Here is a 21,408-nt window from a genome sequence, read left to right on the forward strand (position 1 = left end):
TTCAGAGAATGCCGTTTGGATTGGCATCAGCCGCTGCTGCTTTCCAAAGAGTCATGCAACATGCGTTAAAAGACTGTAGGAACACCATCTGTTTCCAAGACGATATACTTATCTATGGAAGTTGTGAAGAAGAACACAATGAAATGGCTAGAAGGGTCCTGAAGAAGTTGAAAGAGGTAGGCTTCACCACAAAACCCTCCAAATGCAAACTGGGAGTAAGCTCGGTGGATTACCTGGGACACACCCTATCCGAAGACGGCATCAAGCCAAAACTGGACTTAGTTAAGGCGGTGGAGAACGCTCCCGCTCCCAAGAGTAAAGAGGACATACTGTCTTTCCTAGGTCTGGCAGAATATATGGCCAAATTTATTAAGGATTTCGCGATGGTGTCGCAGCCGCTAAGAGACTTGATAAAGAAGGACAGTGTGTTTGAATGGGGAAAAGAACAAGAAACGTCCATGAAGAGCATAAAGAAAGCAATCATTGGAGCTCCATATATAGGGAAGTTTGATCCTAACGGAGTAACCATCATCTCCACGGATGCAAGCAACAGAGGCATTGGGGCAACTCTGGCGCAGAGAGAAGGCAGCAAGATAAACGTGATAGCTTTTGCATCAAGAACCCTCACATTGTCTGAAAAAAACTACTCGACCATAGAGAAGGAAGCCCTAGCTGTGTATTGGGCCGTGTGACACTACAAATTTTTCATTTGGGGAATTCCGTTTGAAATACAGACTGACCACAAACCGTTGGTTTCTCTTTTCACCAAAAAGAACATGGAAAGCATGACGCCAAGGATAGCAAAATGGGCAGTGGGCCTACAAGCCTACAACTTCACAGTGTCCTACATTCCTGGGCAACAAAACAGAGTTGCAGACTTCTTGTCGAGAGCACCCACAGAAGGAGAAGAGGAAGAAGAGGAGGAGGGTAACTCAATCCTGGAGGTGCGTTTAGCAGCAGTTGAAAAGGTGTCATGGGAAACACAGATGGAACAAGACGAAGTATTGAAGAAGGTGAGGAGATATATTGTGTCAGGATGGCCCAAGAAATGCAAGGACACAGAGTCAGAGATCCAGCCATATTGGAATGTGAGAGAGGAGTTATCGGTGGAAGGGGATCTCATACTGAAGTCAGGAAAATTAGTCCCTCCTGATGCTATAAGAAACCAAGTAGTGGAACTGGCCCACGAAGGACATCTAGGAAGAAGCTTGTGCAAGGCCAGACTTCGGGCAGACTACTGGTTTCCTACAATGGACAGAGAAATGGAGGACAAGGTACGTGACTGTTACGCGTGCGCCCTGAGTGATAAAACAAAGATCACGAGAAGAGCACCGCTGTCACCAGTTGAAGTTCCGGAAGTTCCATGGAGCAAGTTAGGATTTGATATTGCAGGTCCCATCCATGGTAGAGGACCCCAAGACTGTTACCTATTAGTCTTAGTAGACTACTTCTCAAGCTGGATAACCTGCAAGATCGTCCACAGCGTGAGCACTAAGGTGATAGTAGATTTCCTTAAAGAGGTGTTCACCCTAGAAGGCATACCCTCCACACTGGTGACCGACAATGGCGTCCAACTGGTTTCGGAAGAAATGAAGGATTTCCTCAAAGACTGTTCAGTGACCCACATTCGCACACCACTGTATTGTCCTTAAACTAACGGAAAGGTGGAGAGAGTCAACCGTATGTTGAAGGAGAGCATACAGTTGGCCAACCGGGCAGGGGAGAACATAGAGGAAGCCATAAGGGACATGCTGTGGGCATACCACACCACGCCTAAGTCCACCACCGGATGCACGCCCTTTGAGTTACTGAGGGGAAGAAAAGCTGGCACTAAACTCACACCAGGTTGGATGGGGAGAAAACGTACAACGGAGATCGAGCACGGAGAAGTCAAGAGGAAGATTGAAGACAGCCAACAAAAATACAAGGAATGGTATGACAAGAAGTGGGAAGTGAAGGAAAGAGAATTTCAGGAAGGTCAAGGAGTCTATGTGAAGAAACCTGAGAGACTATGGAGAGGTGGCGACAAGTTCTATGCCTCCAAGACCATCCGGCGGCCAAATAGAAATTCTGTGGTCATGGAAGATGGGAGACTATGGAGCCATGATCGAGTGGTTCCAGCAGAAGGGAGAGAACATAGGACAGTAGTGAGGAGAGCAGGAGGTAATGACGTCAGAGAAAACGTCAGACAAGACAGAAGGAGTGATAGATTTAGAACCTCTCCCCAGTGGCACAAACAGTACATAATGAGATAGATGCATACATCACATTCATAGTCTTCCATTCACCCCAAGACAGATTCCTGGAGCACTCGTGTTATTTCCCTTAAGGGGGATGATGTGTTGTAACCTAAGCAATCCTCCACCCCCTCCCTTTCCCTGTTTCTCCCCCCCCTCCTCTTTGTACAATGTTGGTACAATCCATGTGACAGCCAGGCGCTCACTGTGGAATGTTGACACAGTGACCCGGGCTACTAGGCTGACAAGCTGACGGCAGTTCTCGGTGATATACTTAAGATTAAACATACTCCAGTACCAGAACCCTGCGTCTCTCTTCACTACAATATGTTACTAAGGTGAGGCCCTTGGCCTATTACTCTATATGTCTAATGAGAAATATGAATCTATGACAGATACCCTAATACTGGATAAGTTGAATTCTTCTTACCCGCGCCGGACATGGTCAGGGGGAGCCTCAGGATTGAGGCTGCAGGTAGCGTCGTGGAGTCCAGGAGGGGTCAACCACTGCTGGACTCGAGGCCAGGATCACTGGGGACCTGTTCTGGGTTGGTGAGCCACCTGGACATGGGCCGTAGGTGTCGGGTGCAGAATGGTCAGGACTTGAGATTCCAGCTGGCACCATTGTCCTTGGTGTGGGATTCTGGGGGACAGAACTGTTGTCCTTCGGAGTTCTGGTCTTTGTCAAAGTTCAAGCAGCCTTCCTCAGGTTTCTGGAAGTCATTGGCTGCAGGACAGGCTTTGTCTTCTTGCAGGGACTTTGAAGTAGACGACAGGCACATAGGGCTAGGGCCAAGCCAGTAGTCGTCTTCAGGCTTCGCTGCACGCAGTCTTCTTCATCCTTCTTTTTAGGTCGCAAGTAACTGGTTTCAAGGTCTGAGGGAGCTTCCTAAATACTAGATTTAGGGGGTGTTTTAAGAGAGTAACAGGGTCGGTAGGTTTTCAGGGGCACCTCTGAGTACACAGGTTAATATATCTCACTCTGGTGTCAGTGTGGATTTCTTAAAAGGAGTTGTTCAGTACCAAACACTAGTGGTTTCAGTGAAGCCATCATGGTGCTAGGGAACTTGAGTTGTCGAATTTCCAGCCCATTTACTCCTTATGGCTTCCCTAACACTAACAATATTCAAGAATTACCTTACGTATTGTAAGGGCAGATCTACTCATGCAGATAGGCCCTCACCTGTGGTATAGTGCACCCTTCCTTAGGGCTGTAAGTCCTCCTGCTAGAGGGGTGACTTACCTATACCTCCAGGCTGTGCTGGCTGACATGGCACCCAGGCAGGGTGTCATGTCGACCTTCACCTCACTGGGATGTGCAAGCTGCATAGGCAGTGGCATGGTCCTAGTGAGGGGGTCCCAGGGGACCATCTTCAGATTCCAGGCCCTAGGTACCCAGGGTACCATTTACTAGGGACTTGCAGAAGTATCAATAGTGGATATGTTTTAGGTAAGAAGCACTGGCACAGGGGACCCAGTTGGCAGGGACTCTCTGCACTACAATCAAAACCACATCACTTTCCAGGCAAAAAATGGAGGTAAACCATGTCAAAAGAGGCACTTTCTCACAAACATAATGCATTTTTGTTTCCTGGATTTGCCAATGTTCTTACAGGTAATAGCCAGGGCGTCAGGCGTTTCCCTGGGAGGAAGGAAGTGTGGGGATCAATTTTGCAGGGGCCAGTATTGTTACTGGGGTTCCATTGGACAAAAGTCAAGCGATGAGCGGAAGTTATTGCTAAAAGAGACTCACCCAGTTCAGGTAGCCTCGGATGCCCATGATTATTTGTAGGTCTCAGGAAATTCTAACAGAGTGAGTAGTTTGTGTTGGGCGATCTATGAGTGGACATGCATGTTTTAATTAAATGTAAACTCAGGCCCTTCATTAGGTCATTGGCCTCAAACTAATATTATGAAGTAAAGTGGCCCAAAGTAGAAACTTACCCGCCGTGGTCAGAGAAGCTCACGTGGCCGGGTATTGCGGGCGTGGAAGAATGTAAAACAAGCGGGATATTGAAATTAGGTGGGGGTGGGCGACTAATGACAAATATAATAAAATAAAAGAGACCGTGGAATCCTGGTCTACATACAAGCCGGGAACTCGCTCTGGGGCTTACCTGCGGCAAACGAAGTAGACTGTTGAAAGCAATTAGTTGTGTTCGGAAAGAGGAGTCCAATCCGGTAGGAGACACCAGGCACGAGTCCCAGTGTCCAAATGATTGGTCGTCCGAGATTCCTTGGAGGTTGAGCTACTTCAGGAGTAGCAGTCCTGGCAGCGGAGAACCTACCTCATGGTACATTGCTTCTGCAATACCAACTGGCGGTTGATTTGTTGCCAAGACGTGAACCCACATCCCCTAAATGGATAGGAATAAGTCATTATGGTGCCTCTGCTTCACCAGGGACCAAAGGTCTCTGATCTTCACCGCTCACTGATGGCTACCCAATCCAGAGAGGATGCATCGGTCACTACTGTGAGCTCTGGATGGGCTAGGGAAGAACAGCCTGATGCAGTTAATAATTTTCCATGACAGCCTCCACTGCAGTTCTTGAGCTGCCTCTTCCAAGATGCAGATGTTGTCTGAGAGGCATCCCTGTGCTGTGTCCATTGTGGGCTAAGGTTACACTGCAGAACCCGCTTGCACTAAATGGCAAGGTGAGCCAGCAGAATGCATGAGGTCAGGGAGATATAAACCTCAGAGCATACTGTATCACAACCCAGGAGTGAGCTGGAAATATCGGGTTCACAACCTGAATGTCCCAGACTCATAGCAAGGGTGTAAAGGCCTTGAGCACCTAAAGAAGGCCCTGTGAACATAATCCTGTGTAGGCTGCAGGTGTCCTGTTAGTTTGTTGATGGAAAACCACAGGGATGACAGAAGGGTGGCAGTTGTTTTCAGGTGGTCCATGACTGACTGCAGTGAGTCAGCCTTCAGCAGCCAGTCAAGTTACAGGAGTACATGTTTCCTCAACCAGCGATATTGGACCAAAACAACTATTATCAGATGGTGTCCTCTGGGAGACACGAATCCTTTAATATCAATCACTTCTCTCACTTTCATTCACCATACTCAAACTCCACACTTATTCAACACCACTCTCAATGTTACCTTCCAAGTTACCCAAGTATTGGCACAAACAACCTAATTGTATGTCAAAAATGATTTTAAAATTTGTTATCACAAAAATTCTTGAAATAATTCCATGAAAATAATCCATCTTAGATCAAAACATCATGATTACTTCATTACAAAACTAACCTCATAAAATCACATTAAAATCACATGAAAATTAAAAAAACCTTGTCCCACAAGAGTTTATACAGACAATTAAATTTGTCATTAGGTGTTTCAATTTGATGTTGCCAACATTTCTTGACCTAAACACATTATTGTTGATTACATTTGATACTCCTAAGGTGATAGATGAACAATAACATTTGCGGCTGTGCTATGTGCGTCAATGGACCACAACAACTGCCATTATCTTCGTAACCATATGAAGGTATGGAGCGAGGCCTATAATAGTTCCGACCTCCACTACGAACTGAAGGAAGAGTCTGTGGGACTGCAGGATGATTACATGAAACTAAATGTCCTGCAAGTTCAAGAAATCCATCCAGTCCCGTGGTCCAAGGTGGAAAGGAGCTGGGTCAATATTGTACATTTATCCTGTAGTCAGAAGTCACCAATCTAGTATTGGCATGAGCCTACCTTCCTTTCTGGGTACAAAAAAATATTGAAAATAGCAATAACTGCCCTTCTCCGCCTCTGAAACACTCCATTGCCCATATGGCCAGCAGAGACTGAACTGCCTGGGTAAGAGTGGAGACATGATCCACCGAAGTGTAACCAAACACAGGTGGGACAAGAGGGACACTGATGTACAAAGGAGGATGCAACTATATTGAACCATATGCAACACTTAATGGTCTGAGATACTTGCATACTAGCAGGGGCAGATAAAAAATAAATTCCATCCCCTACTGGCTTTTACTACTACTAAGTCTTTCCAAAAAACGGTCAGCTAAGGGCACAACCACCACATATGTTTAAAATCACTCTCCGATCACAAGCCCTCCCGCATAATCCATAGAGCGAACCATATATCTCTTTCTATTTAACAGGTGTGACATGCCACAAGGCCATGAGTTTGTACATCTCTGTTCTGCATGCTCTTACAATGGGAGGGGATATCAGAGCACAGTCTCTGCCAACACGCTCTGGAACTGGGATGACTGAGCTTCTACAATGACTGTTTTCATATAGGCAACAAACACAAAACGGTAGAGGGGGACCTGGGGGAGATTTAAAGACCAAGCTCTGGGTACTATCCCCAACAGAACCAATATACACCAAAGGTACCAGAGGGTCTCAGGTAAGTGTGCCCATATACAAGAAACCAGACCAGAACTCACCCTTACAACCAGGTAGTGACACAGAGAGCTCTCCGTGGATGAGGACAAATACCCATCAGTCACCATTCGGATCCGCCCTTCATCATTTGGGATTTTATCCGTACCACCCGTCAGAGATTATCAGTACTCTCCTAGGAGGTCAACCCGGTGGTAGGGGGAATCCTCACTAGAGTAAGGAGACGACAGTGTGGTGTACCACTCGATGTAGGTGAGTGGTAGACAAGATGGGACTGGGGTGTGCAGTGCAAAAGAAGATGTGAGGGAACAAAAAACCAAAAGGAGTGGATTTAAAATTGGTTAAGGCTAAGCACCAAACAATGATTTATTCCAATTGTGCTTACCGTACCAATGTTAAAAACAGTACGCCTGCTGACTGACCAATTATGTGGACAGTCTCAGGACAGTGTGGTCGACTAGTTTCAGCAATTCAACGACTTATTTTGTCATTGCTTTCTTCAGGACCAATAACTACAAATAAAAGCTACTACACCATGTGAAAAAAAGTAACACCCCGAGAACACACAACAAGTGCAGACAGTCACCTGAACGTTCTGGGTGTCCTTACAGTCTGTGCAGAACACTAAACATGTAAGGTAAGATGGCCTCACCCCACCTGGCTGTGGCTCAGGGGAAGAATGAAGCACCGCTCTGACCGTCGGTACTCCTGGCCGGCGACCTCCCCAGATGGCCAGGACGCCGACCACACTGTCCTGAGACTGTCCACATAATTGGTCAGTCAGCAGGCGTACTGTTTTTAACATTGGTACGGTAAGCACAATTGGAATAAATCATTGTTTGGTGCTTAGCCTTAACCAATTTTAAATCCACTCCTTTTGGTTTTTTGTTCCCTCACATCTTCTTTTGCACTGCACACCCCAGTCCCATCTTGTCTACCACTCACCTACATCGAGTGGTACACCACACTGTCGTCTCCTTACTCTAGTGAGGATACCCCCTACCACCGGGTTGACCTCCTAGGAGAGTACCGATAATCTCTGACGAGTGGTACGGATAAAATCCCAAATGATGAAGGGCGGATCCGAATGGTGACTGATGGGTATTTGTCCTCATCCACGGAGAGCTCTCTGTGTCACTACCTGGTTGTAAGGGTGAGTTCTGGTCTGGTTTCTTGTAGATGGGCACACTTACCTGAGACCCTCTGGTACCTTTGGTGTATATTGTTTTCATATAGGCCCATTCCGTGTTGGGACCCGTCTCAATCAAAATTGGATAACTGTTAAGAGTCAGACCTTTAGGGCCAATAAAGGTGGTAAATAACTTCTCACAATTAGTTAGTTGGCAGATAGCAACCACTTTGTTTTCCAGGTAACGGGTCCAGTGATGATGTTGGAGAAATTGCAAAAGCTCCTTTTACTGAATTTGAAAGTCCTGTTTGGATTGTTGAAAATCTTTGATTCCCTCTGCCTGGAAAAGATTGAGCAATATTCTGCACCCTACCTTGTACAACCACCCTTCCCATTCCCGGGGGAAAAGTCCACATAAAGAAGAGTACAAAGGGTTGTGAATGTTGAAAGTTTACGATTGTGAGAGTATCCCAAATTTCAAAAGTGGGCTTCAGGATCTCAGAGAAATAAAAGACAGCAGGCCATGTGCATTTAGTGGTGGGGTGGCACATGGATCCTGGCTCATAAATGCTGCATCTGTCCCAGCCCATAACAGCCCAATGTGGTTTGATCTCATGCAGCGACCATTCGAAGAAGTTACGAAGTTAAGACACATGATAATATTTACATATGTCAGTATGGCCTAGTCCTCCAGATTTTCCAGAGGCTCACGTGAGCTTTCTGTTCAGGCCAGTTGCACACCCATTATGTCCCCCTCAGGAAACGCAAACATCAGTGCCTGGAAAAGATACAGTAGTCCATATAGTACATTTTGCATGATGGCCGCCACCCTGACCGGCCAGGAGACAAACAAGTGTCTGCACGTATCCATCAGCAATTTTGAATTAGTCTCTTGTAACTGAAAGTTTGACAATTACGGCGTTATGTGTATTGCTACCACAAAATAGATCTACTCTCTTGTGTGGGGGACGGTGTGGAGCTCAACTTGGTCTCAGACAATAAAAACTGCTGGCAGTCTGTAAATCAGTATAGGCCTCCAACGTTGTAATGAAGAGAGTAAAGATTATCTGTCTCCTCGTCATCATCTTCATCTTGTTGGACACTATAGGCCTTGAACAGCGTCAGAATCTGATCCAAGCAAAGCTTCTAGCCTACAGTAGAATGGCAATGGCAGAGAGACTAAAGTTCATTCAAAGTTGAGGGCTGCCCCTTGGTAATCTTGTAACTGGACAAAGCCTTGGGGCGGGCCAATATCTGCTATAGGTCAGAAGGCATGTGTCAGAAGGTACCTGAAGCTCCACGGAAGCGGAATAGATGAAATTTTCCCAAAGGCCATTAAGTATTTCTGGTGAGACCCACCAGCAAGGGGGAAAGGGGAATGGGACAGAGAAGAGACAACTCCAGATACTGATAGCCCTCACACTGCGGAATCCTCACTAAGCTCTTCTTATCCTTCACGGTTATCTGTGTCGATCCCAGGAGGGCGAGAGTACCTAATGCACAGATGAGGAAACAACAAATAAATCCACTACTCTAACATCCTGCCATTTCTATTTATCTCTAAATATGGGAATTCCTACCAAAGAGTTCTGGAGCATTTGCTTCTTTTCTGTATGGCTCTGAACTAGAGATTACTAGTCTAATCTGACCACATGTAAATGAGCATCATATCATATAAACTTCAGTAATGAAAGTCAATGTATTTTCCTTATCACATGAAGGCTTCTTCAAGTCTGCATTTGCCAACACAAGGTCTCCCAGAGATGAAGTCTTTATAAATATCTGAGGATACTCAAATGGAACAGGGGAAAAAAACGAGGGAGGAAAGGAAAGGATAAACGCCAGAAATGGACATAAACACCATAAATGGGAGGCAAGGAAAGACAGTTCAATGATAATTCCTGGATAATCTCTGTAAGCTTACTGACTTTCTGGCGTAGATGAATTCGGGCGAGATCAGCTGAGGTACTTGAGGCGATGGATTCACCCGACTCAGGTAAGGATGACTTGAAGCTTCTTTGAGCTTGCGAAGGGAGTGAGTGAAAGATGCTGCTTACTGTCTTCTGAGGAAGCGCAGAAAAAGAACGCTACCCTCTGGAGAGTTCACTTGCACTCTGAGACTGCTCAAACCAGGAGGCGCTATGACTGAAGGACGCTGCTCTCCAATCACAGCGACTGTGCAGATTGGAACCGCTATTCAAGAGACACTGCTCTTGAACAGGCTGAATACTGTGAAGCCTTAACTAATTATAGAGGTATTTCCTGATGATTACAATAGTCCGCAGACACTAAATTACACGGAGGAGAAAGTGGATGGGAAAAAAAAGAACTCTAGTAAGTGGTTTCAAATTGAATTGCGCAGAGGAGTGAGCACACACTTGTCTTGAACCACAAACTCTCGTGAAAGAGTTCTAACATGAATTGCTGTAAAGATTTGGAAAACCCAGTGGACATCTTACAATGTCCTGACCAACCTAACTCTGCAGACTCTTCCAATGATTGATCATTGGATGCTTGACTAAAACTCTTCTTTTGCTTTGACCCGTCCAAGAGCGAGAGACACAACGTTTATTTGATTCCTGACAGCGTGCAGGTCAGCTTTGGAGTAGGAGCAAATAGGGTAGGGGCTAGAGCAGGCAGACCTGACAAGGCCTGAGAGGTGGCATGAGCCATGCTGGTAATGGGCACACTAGCAGAGGTGTGACTGGGGACCACTGACCCAAAGGTGCTATAGCGGAAGATAGCATAATCTGGAAAAGTTGCAGTATGTCCAGCCTAAAAGCCTCTACTGAGAGGCCTGTAGAGCTCAGGGCACACTGGGACCAGCCACGGAGTAGGTTCGGAGACAGAGGATGGCTGACTGATTTGAGTCCTTTGTGTAATGATCAAACAACTTCATCCTGGAGCAGGAGGGTTCATACTTTTTATTTTTATTTTACACCATCATATTTTCTGTTTCATAAGGAGTCATGACTGAGCAATTAGTATGTTGTAGCACATAGACACATGACATCAAGGAGCAATGAGAAGCAATATCTAGTGAGACAGCCCTACAGATAGTGAAATACATCCCAGATGAAGATGCCCAAAATAAAGGATGTCTAATATAAAAAGCACAGCTGCTCTTAACCAATAGTGCAACGGACTGCTCACTTCTCATTCAAGGATGAAAGGGACAAGGCGGACAAGTAAAAGAAAAATAAATATCCTAGGAGAGAAGTAGAATGAGGGCAGTAGAATGAGGGCATGAGCTCAAGCCCATATACTCATTTTGCCGCATAGCTAGCTCCCACATGCTGAAAATTTAAGGTCTGAATCTACACCAGGGTACCTAAACATCTACTTTACTTCCTATGTAGACTTAGAATGGCCAAGTAAGGTGACCTTTATTTAGCATCTCAGTTGAACATTCACCACACTAACACACATCAAAGTGCTCCTGATGCACAAAGCAAACAACATTTCTCTAACAGGTAGGCATGGCAAGCAAAATGGCCACAGAACAGAGAAGAGTATTGCGCACATGAAGGGCTCTGCATTTCGAAGAAAGTAATAAGAACAATGGCAATAAAGACGCAGGACAAAACACACCAGACTTAGTTTAGTGCTCAGCAAGCTATCCTTACCTTAATTAAGCCATGTAGCTCTTCCTCACTCAAACAATCCACAGCCTCCTCTCGAACGGAGCTATACTCTGCAGCTACTTTTCCATTCTCTGAAAAAATATATACGTTAAAAAGCCATTAATAATTGCTTCACTATCAAGAGTTCCTCACAATTTCACTAGGTTCTAAGAACAAACAGTAACAAATAACTTCAAAAGTTGGCCAATTTAAAACGTACCTTTTGGGAAGGAGATCAATCTTTCGCTACACATGTGGCTGATTAAACCTCACAGATACATTATCAAGTAATAGTTGGAAATAAAATTTGAATTAAAAAATACTAGGGCTGAGAAAGAATTCACCATGAGATTTTGAAGGTCTTAGTAAGGTTCCATTACAATTTTATAAGAATCTGAAAACACAAGGACATTAGTCATAGATAAATGCTGTGCCTACTCACTTTATTTCATCCATTGCCTTCTACTTCCCACAATACCTGCCCTAGGATGGACTTGCTTGGCTATATTCTGAGGGACACATCTCACGTAAGCTCTTTCTGTTAGAGCCCAGCAGCACCTTGGCACTGGTGTTTTACGCCTACATGTTTTTGCAAACTGCACCCATTTGTAATCTGCTCTAGTAATGCAAACTGGGGAATAAAGTGTACAGCAGGAAGAGTTTGACATGCTTAAGGATGGATGGGAGAAAGGTTGCTAGATGAGCACAAAGTAGCCCAGCGGCATATTAAATAGCTCCAGCTGTGCCTTTGATAGCTCCTGCTATCCTATCACATAATGCAAGTTTGTGAGAGGTGGTAAGTGAACAGAGGCAGACCTCTACACAAATACTAAATTAAAATGATCAAAGATCTTAAATGGAATGTCTTCACTTGAGTGACTCTTTTAGCTGTTTATGGGGTAGTCAGACAACTCTTGGGTACTTAGGGAACACACAATAACAGTCAGGGCTGCATGGGACATTATATAGCTGGCGGTGGAACACAGACCACCAAATGTATACTTTGAAACAGTCTGGTAGCCTCAACATTGAACATATGGGATAAGATCGTAAACCAAAACAAGCTGACAACTTTCCCATACTTGTACTTCCCAATTCATTTTAATCATCCCTTCTATTGTTGAATATGGATTAGGGGGAGAGATTACATGTCCAAATATGTCAGTGAGTCCTACAGCCTGAAAAAAGGAAACAACCGGATAATAGAACAAATTTAAAAATATGTTTTTGAAAATAGCAGGCCAGATAGGGAGGTATTTCATGGCTGTTTAAATTCTTACTGGGAGCAATTCAAGGCCCCAAAAGAGCTCACGTGTCGACCTTGAAAATTATATCAAAACAAGAAGTAATTCAATGTGACATTCTTAAACGTTCATTATCAAGCAAAAATAGAGAAATTAACTACAAAATGATGTACGTATGGCAATAAACCTCAGTACACTTGAGTACTATTTACCCAAATTAAAATAAGGAATGTTGGAGGGGATGGGGCGCTTAGGGTATGGATCTCCATACATGGTGGGACAGTCAGTAAAGCCATTCTGGGTCAAAGCTAGAAAAACGATGCAACATGTGCTCAGTTATCTTTTGCCTGATGACCAAGTAGTTTTTAGGTCTCGCCTGAGCCAGCTCATGCGCTGTCTGGTGAGACATTTAGTAACGGGGTTTCAAAGTGCTACCAAAGACTTTTGCTGGCCGCAAGCGTGCAGTTACGCGTGCGTGAACATGCACAGCTGCCATCTGGCTCTGTAATGGCTCATTAAGCCTTACAGCGCATGAAACCCCTCCCCTACCCTCTTCCTTCTCCCACTCCCTCCTCGTCAGCTTCATTTTCCTTTTCATTCTTCTCCACCCCTTGCTCTTTCACTTTCGCGGCCAATGCTGGTCATGCCAGGCTCCAGCGCCATGCCTTACAAGCGGAACCCCATGCGCTCGGAGCGCTGCTGCAGCCTCTCGCGCCACCTCATGACGCTCCCATCAGTTTCACCATTCACATGGTCTTCAGCTTTCATTTACAATACGTCCTTTTTCTTTTTCCTTTCTTTTAAGACAGCCTGAGAAAGTAGGACATTTGTATCCCGGTCTGTTTGTTGTCAAACTTACAGTGAAGGGACAAACAGGTGTGCTGATGATGGGTAACTGGTATCCAGTCCCTCTTGGCCTCACTGTAGCGCTTAGGCTGTCGCTCAGCGCGGCACAGTGCGTGCGGGCATTAACGGTGGGGCTTGCCATAAGTCCCATAGTTCGCACTCTGCACTTTAATGTAAGCTGGACGATTCACTTTAGCAGAAGCGCAGGTTTAGTTCTGGAACACAAATGGCCGCAGGCCAGCTCCACTACAAGCATTACTGGATGTACACTTATAGACAACATATTGTCTAGCATAGTCTGCTCTTCTCCATCGCGCAGAACCGCTTGTTACTGCTTTGCACCTCCGCGAATCACTGTGCGGCACGGTGCAGCTCGGTAAATCGCTCCCACTTCTATTGCTCACAAGGACTCCCCGGTAACAGTGATGCACAGGATCAAAGTTATATTGTACTGTACATTTTCTGATTCACTGACTGACCACACTATGCTCACTGTGTGTCATTTTGATATAAGATCTGCACAGTGCTTAGAAACCAAAACAAACACACCTGAGGGGTCGACTTATCTGCATTTCGAAACGAAAACTCGAAGTTCCTTCTGTGTTTTTAATTTTTTTAAACATGCGTGTATTAACTTCATAATTGCACTGTTGGCTAAGTAACCTTGTTTGATCATCACATAATCTACCCAAAAACAGTATGCCATCTTCAAGCGCATATTAGGATATTTAACATAAAATTGCAACTTGTTGACTCCGGAAAGGGCTGGTAGCTTTATTGGAAGTGCACAGATTCACTCAGCGCCAGCACAGCATCACTCACCACCACCGATGCATAACTCAAGGCCAGCACAGAATCACTTAACAACACCACAGCATCACTCAGTGCTTCTTACACATTTTAATTACAACTTCTCAGCATACTGCGCAGGAGCCACACTTCTCTACAGCACAGCTTAGAAACATTGGCAAAGTCAATAGCTCTACATAAACACTTAAAAGGCACCCCCAATGCATAGACAATAGGTCTCGCCTTTGAGACATTATAAATGTTTAGTTATCCAGCACAATATCCTTCAATTAAACAACAGTGTTGTATAGCTATTCACTTATAAGGTCCCAAAAACGAGACCTATTGGCTATGCCAATGCTTGTTGATTCTAGGCCTTAGACCTCCAGCACAAAATGTTTGGGCAGTGTAATAAGAGGATCGGTAGCCGAGTTGTGATGATTCAAGTAGATTTATTGAAGGATAATTAGGTTGAATCATAAAGTCATTAAAGCCCCACCAGGAGCAGCTCTCCTGCTACTCAGCCCTCTCTTCCAACTGTCATCCATCCACCAGGCGCACCACACATTCCATATTACCTCACACACTCAACATTCCACCATTCACCCAGATAGGCTGAGCAGCAAGACAGGATAATAAGAAAGGCAAGTGGCATCCAAACCAGGATACCACACCACCTCCCCCCTTACAAATGTGGTATCCTGGTTTGGATACCATGTGCCTTTCTCATTAACCTGTCTTGCTACTCAGCCTATGTGAATGAATGGTGGAATGTTAGTAGTGTGTGAGGTAAGATAGAATGTGTGGGATGCCTGGTGGATGGATGACAGTTGGAAGAGAGGGCTGAGTAGCAGGAGAGCTGCTCCTGGTGGGGCTTTAATGACTTTATGATTCAACCTAATTATCCTTCAATAAATCTACTTGAATCATCACAACTCGGCTACCAATCCTCTTATTACATTTGGCGACGTTTGGACTTACCTACACAGCTTGTAACATCAAGGATCATCAAGAAATCAAGATTTTAAGCAACAAGTAAGAAAAAATAATTTATTTAAAGCTACTCGAACTTTACTGGCTCCCCTTGGTTAGCCCCACCAGTGACCTACCTCCGGTCGCCCTCCAAATTTGATGTGCCAGTAATTGCAAGCATACAGCTTGAGTATGCCAGTCCCAGTGCAACACTTCTTCCTGCCTACTCCTATTTGTTATTGAGGGCACTTCCTGTTTAATACAGAAGAGCGTCAGGGACTATTGTAATTTCTGCTTTGCCCAGTTACTGCCAGCATACAATTTAAGTGTGCCAGATTCTGCTGTTTAAATTACTTCTACTTTTCTTCCTGAGATTAATTGAAGCCTACAATTTGTCAGCACGTGCGTGTGAAGTAGACGCACCCTCAGGACTCTTAAACTTTATTTTGGGACTCTGCTTCATGTTTTTGGTCTTTACCATCTTTCTGACTGCTACCCTCAGTCACTGCCCGTATCTGAATTTAGTGTGCCTATGTACAAGAATGTCGAGGGCAACTGCTGCTTACAGTCCTGCTTATTCTCTATGCCAGCCTCGCCTCGCTTTCATACGATTTAAGTATGCCAGCCCTGCTGCACAGAACATCAAAGTCTTTTGCTATCTCTACCCCGCCCTCAGTACCTGCTTTGCTGTCTTCCTTCAACCGTTACTGAGTAAAAACAGGAGACGGAAACTGAAAACGGTAAAAGGATTGTTTTCCGGTTCAGTCATTTCTATTTTAGTGAAACCGGAGATAAAGCCTTCACGGAAACTAGTGGTTATGTACTGCCACCGAGTGGGAGATTATTTTACTTTTTTTGTCTACATCTTCGTGAAGAAAGATTTAGAAGGAAACATGATTTTGCGCTTGTTTTCGGCTAGCACTAATTGTACATTGTATTGGGGGCAATTCAGGACTTTTTCGTTATATTGGCAGTTTATTTAGTTAAAAGTGGTGACAGTTGGTCGTTACCTGCCTCTTCGTTTCCGTCTTTGTCACGAGCTGATTTCATCATGTGCACTCTTACGTGCGTATCCCATTGCTCCCACATCTTGCATTACAGCTTGGTGACACCGGGAGCTATCCAGCGCGGCGTCACCCTACGTGCCTCCATTTTGGGAATGTCATGCTGTCATTGATCCACACAGTGTGAGGTATTGTCATCTGGCACTGGCAGAAGGAGGATTTATACGCCATGGTTCTGAAGTAACTTCCAGGCATGAAGAAGATTAAGAGCATCTTTTTAGCATGTGCAGTGGAACTAACACGGAAGGGTGAGACATGCATGTGCTATCTTGTTTAAAGAGCTAACCTTCACTTTCCGACGTGGGAGCAACTTGTTAGCTTCTCACAGTCTACTTTCTGATGTGTCCTCAGTCTACATTGTGTAATAATCAATCTGTGGCAAGGATGTTGTTTCTGTTTCTTGGACAGACTTTCGGAGTTTCACCAAGTTAAATTCTATAAGGGGCCAACAAAACGTGTTATGTCTTAAAAGTTATTTTACTCGCATGCATTTGTGTCAATAGGGATATAATTTTCTTTACAGGTTTGCTTTTCCAATGCATTTTATGTAATCCGTATTGAGAATGCACATCTTTCTAAATGTAATTTAATGGTTTGCATTCATACTTTCAAATGATTATTTGTAAGTGGTTTTTATTATTGTTTGCCTCTTTATAATATTCATCTGATAGCTTGTGTTCCGTGTAACTTGGTAATGGATGCACCGCCTATTTTTACTGTAGGTTACTTTAAATATTCTCAAGTGCTAGCCTGTGTTCCACTGTAGGTTATTTTCATGAGTTTAAAGAATAGCATACTAAAGGTAATTTGCTATTTTAGAAGGTTATTTACAGGAGTTTTAAAAGTAGCATACTAAAGGTAATTTGCTATTTTAGTAGGTTGTTTACAGGAGTTTTAAAGTAGCATACTAAAGGTAATTTGCTGTTCTAGAAGGTTATTACACGAGTTTTAAAAGTAGCATACTAAAGGTAATTTGCTATTTTAGTAGGTTGTTTACACGAGTTTTAAAAGTAGCATACTAAAGGTAATTTGCTATTTTATATAGAAACTTCAATGCTATACACATATTTTGTTAAAGTTAAATGCTATACGTTAGCATATGTGCTCATGACTGTCACAAATTTGTTCACACAAATATTATTTTTAATACTGTTCTATGCACGTGACTTTCACCTATTTGTTTCATACAAATTATTATTTGTACTATGCACGTGATTTCCATTGTCACCTACACTTTTAGGGTGTTATGTTTTATCTTATATTAGTACATTGCATGTGACTCTGTAGTTTAGTCACCTACATATTCCTAATTAGTGTACGTTGTACAAACGTCACTTTATAGGAACTGTAATTTAATTAAGTACATTTTGGTGATTTTCTTTTTCGCATATTTTAATTGTTGACTTCTCCGTTTCTTTCACTTTGCTGGTCTGGCCAACTGGCATGTTGTGTGGGTTACAGTGAATTCTTTTCGTTACTTCTTGTGAAATTCAATGAGGAAATATGTATTATCAATCTACTCCTGTTTTATGTGTAAAGGGGAATGTGATTTTTAGCATAGAAGACGATGTCTCGCCACACAAAATTTGAGCAGTCTCTGACGAACCTACTTGTGTTGACTTCGTACACTTCTGTTCCTGGTTGCAGCCAATAAATTTGATCTTTGACGTCACCGAGAAGTATCCCATGTCTCTGTATTCTAAGACAGGTGAACCCGAAGACTTTGGGTGTGCCCCTGGCGCCGCTGGGTTCTAAAACTCGGTTCTTCAATTGGCTCCCGGTTAGGAACCGGGTGAAGTTTAAGTCCCTGTGTATAGTTTTTAAAGCGCTGCAAGGTCAGGGACCTGATCATTTAAGACGCCAGTTTCAATGGTATAGACCGAAAAGAACTCTGAGATCATCAGAAGCTAAACTGGTCGTAGTCCCATCCACAAAAAAGGCCCAGTGGGGTGGCAGAAGCTTCTCTTTACGTGCAGCCAAGGCCTGGAATGGTCTACCAATCCACCTGAGAAATGCTACCAATTTTCTAGCTTTTAGGAAAGAGCTGAAGACCTGGCTTTTTGACAAATAACTCTCCCTTCCTAGTTCTGCTGCACAAGAAGTAACCAGCAGCAGGACACCTCCGGGTAATCGCGCGCTAAAGAAAGCTCCATAACATAACCACCACCAATACCAATACCACCACCAGTACCAACAATAGGATCACAAATATCACCACCACCACCAATACCACCATCAACTATACCACAAATACCACCACCACAAATACCACCACTAGCATCACCAAAACCACCACCACTATAACAACCACCAATACTGGCAATACCACCACCAAAACCAGTACCACCAATAATACCAATACCACCACCAACAATACCAGTACCACCAATACCAGTACCACCACCAATACCAATACTACCACCAATACCAATGCCACCACCACCACCAATACCACTACCAAATACCACCACCACCACCAATACCACCACCCATACCACCACCAATACCAACAATAGCATCGCCAATACCACCACCACCAATACCACCAATATCACCACCACAAATACCAAAACCACCAATACCACCAACAATACCACCACCAACACCACAAATACCAAACCACCAATACCACCACCAAAAACCACCACCAATACCAACACCACCACCAATACAACCACCACCAATACCACCACTATTACCACCTCCACCACTACTATCAATACCACCACCAATACCGCCAACAATACCACCACTAGTACCACCACCAATACCACCACCAACATCACCACAGCCAATACAACCACCACCACTACCACCACCATCAATACCACCACCACCAATACCACTACCACCAATACCAACACAAGTACCAACAAGCATTGGCATAGTCAATAGGTCTCACCTTTGGGACCTTTCAAGTGTTTAACCATGCAGCAAACACATACAGGCTTTAAGTTGTTAAACATATTTCATGTTCTCTAGCACAGCGCCCTAGGAGACAGTCATCCAGTAACTTCACATCTTTCTGAGATTAAATTCAGAACCACTCTCTATCATTCTAGGCTTTTTACTTTATGTGAAAAGCTTTTTCACACCCAAGTGAAGTAAAGAAGAACAAAAAGCAACAACAATAAAAAATCTTATTAGAGCAAAGTAGTGTTAATATGGAAAAGGCAGCAGAATAAAAACTTTTTAGGTTGGTTTAACTCGTTATTAGGAGCGGTTTCATATTTTGCTCCATTAATGTATTCTCCATTTTCAACTTCAAGAAAATACGCTTGGAAGGGATGTAGAGGAAGTATTATTCTAGCACCGCAAGAACTCACTAAAATTAAATTAAACAAGCAACAATGAGCTAAGAGTAGGGGGTGGGTGGCAAACAACGACTGGAGGTGGGCTGTGCAAGTAAAATACGAGGAAGGAACGATAAAGCAGAAAATCCAAAAGAAACAAAAAACATCGGGGTGTTTGCGTTCGACAACCTTTTAGGTCAGGCTAGACAGAGAGGAGGTATTATATACTTTTGTTCATGCTAAAAATGTGCCAATTCAAACATTAATTCTTTGTCTTACATGTACTGCATACAAGGACAATCTTTTTGCTTTTCAATGCAGCAGGCTTCTTAAAAACTTTTAGTCAGAACTAAAAATGCAAGCAAGTCCGATTGGCTTAGTCAGTGCTTGTTAAATGGATTTGTGCAATAGTTGCTATGCTTTTTATTAATTTAAAAAAAGCTTCAAAATGCCAAAATTGTACTAAGAGTGCTCGCACGACATTTCAAGCCAGGCATGAAAAGAGCAAGAAAAGGAGGAGAAAATAACATGTTTATAGTCAGGAAGATTGTGTTTCAAGATATGAGGAACATGTTTTAGTTTTTAAACTTGAAAGATGTAAAGTTTTTAACTACTGTGCGATAAAATCAAAGTGGGAAGATGGTTTAGGACCATTCTTTCTACTGACCTTTCTGGATTTTAATAATCTTTTAATAATCTTGTTCGGTTAGTGCCATGGTTCACGCTGGCATCATGTTAATTAATAATTAAAATAGGCATCTCATTTTACTGCAGGGGAAGCAATTTGATGGACAGGATTATCACTAAACTAGATGCCTCGGAGGCCCTAACAGAGACGTGCCACTTGGAGCTATCTCTGGGCTCCGTATTGATGTTAATCTTCCAAATCCTTCGGAACAACCTTTGAAAAATCTATTACTAAATCCTAATGTATACATTTCCTGCCACTTGCAGCTATTACAAAAAAACACAGAATGATGTTATGTAGTACCACCACCAGTGTTACCAATAGCATCACCAATACCACCAATACCACCACCACCATCAATACCACAAATACCAGCACCACCAATACCACCAGTACCCCCACCAATACCCCCACCAAAAACACCACCAATACCCCCACCAATACCACAAATACCAGCACCACCAATACCACCACCATCAATACCACCAGTACCCCACCAATACCACCACCACCAATACCAGCATCAATACCACCACCACCCATACCACCACCACCACCGATACCACCAATACCAACACCAGTACCACCAATACCGCCACCAATACCACCACCGCCAACACCACTACCACCACCAATACTAATACCACCAGCAGTACCACCAATAGCATCACCAATATCACCAATACCACCACCAGTACCACCAATATCATCAATATCACCAAAACCACCACCACACATACCACCACCACCACCAGTACCATCACCAATACCATCGGGCACCACCACCAATACCACCACCACTAATACCACCACCACCAATACTGCCAATACCACCATCAACAATACCACAAATGCCACCAACAATACCATCACCTACATCACCAATAGCATCACCAATACCAGCACCACCAATATAACCACCAGCAGCACCACCAATACCACCACCACCAATACAACTAATACCACCACCAATACCATCAATAGGAATACCCCCACTAATACCACAACCAAATACCACCACCATCAATACCCCCACCAATACCACCATATACCACCACCACCAATACCACCAATATCATCACCCATACCACCACCACTAATATCACCACTGACACCACCAATAGCATCATCAATACCACCACCAATATCA

General features: G+C 43.8%; 1 protein-coding gene across 2 annotated transcripts in view; it reads right to left on the minus strand.

Annotated features, from left to right (window-relative positions):
• Window positions 1-21,408, minus strand: part of RDM1 (RAD52 motif containing 1) — a 257,044-nt gene that overhangs the window by 17,069 nt on the left and 218,567 nt on the right. For both annotated transcript variants that reach the window (XM_086923782.1, XM_086923783.1), the window contains one exon: window positions 11,366-11,454. In XM_086923782.1, coding sequence (XP_086779908.1) covers window positions 11,366-11,454 — 89 coding nt within the window. The remainder of the gene's footprint in view (window positions 1-11,365; window positions 11,455-21,408) is intronic.

This window comes from Lissotriton vulgaris, chromosome 5 (assembly GCF_964263255.1).
Source record: "Lissotriton vulgaris chromosome 5, aLisVul1.2, whole genome shotgun sequence".
Classification (NCBI taxonomy): Eukaryota; Metazoa; Chordata; class Amphibia; order Caudata; family Salamandridae; genus Lissotriton; species Lissotriton vulgaris.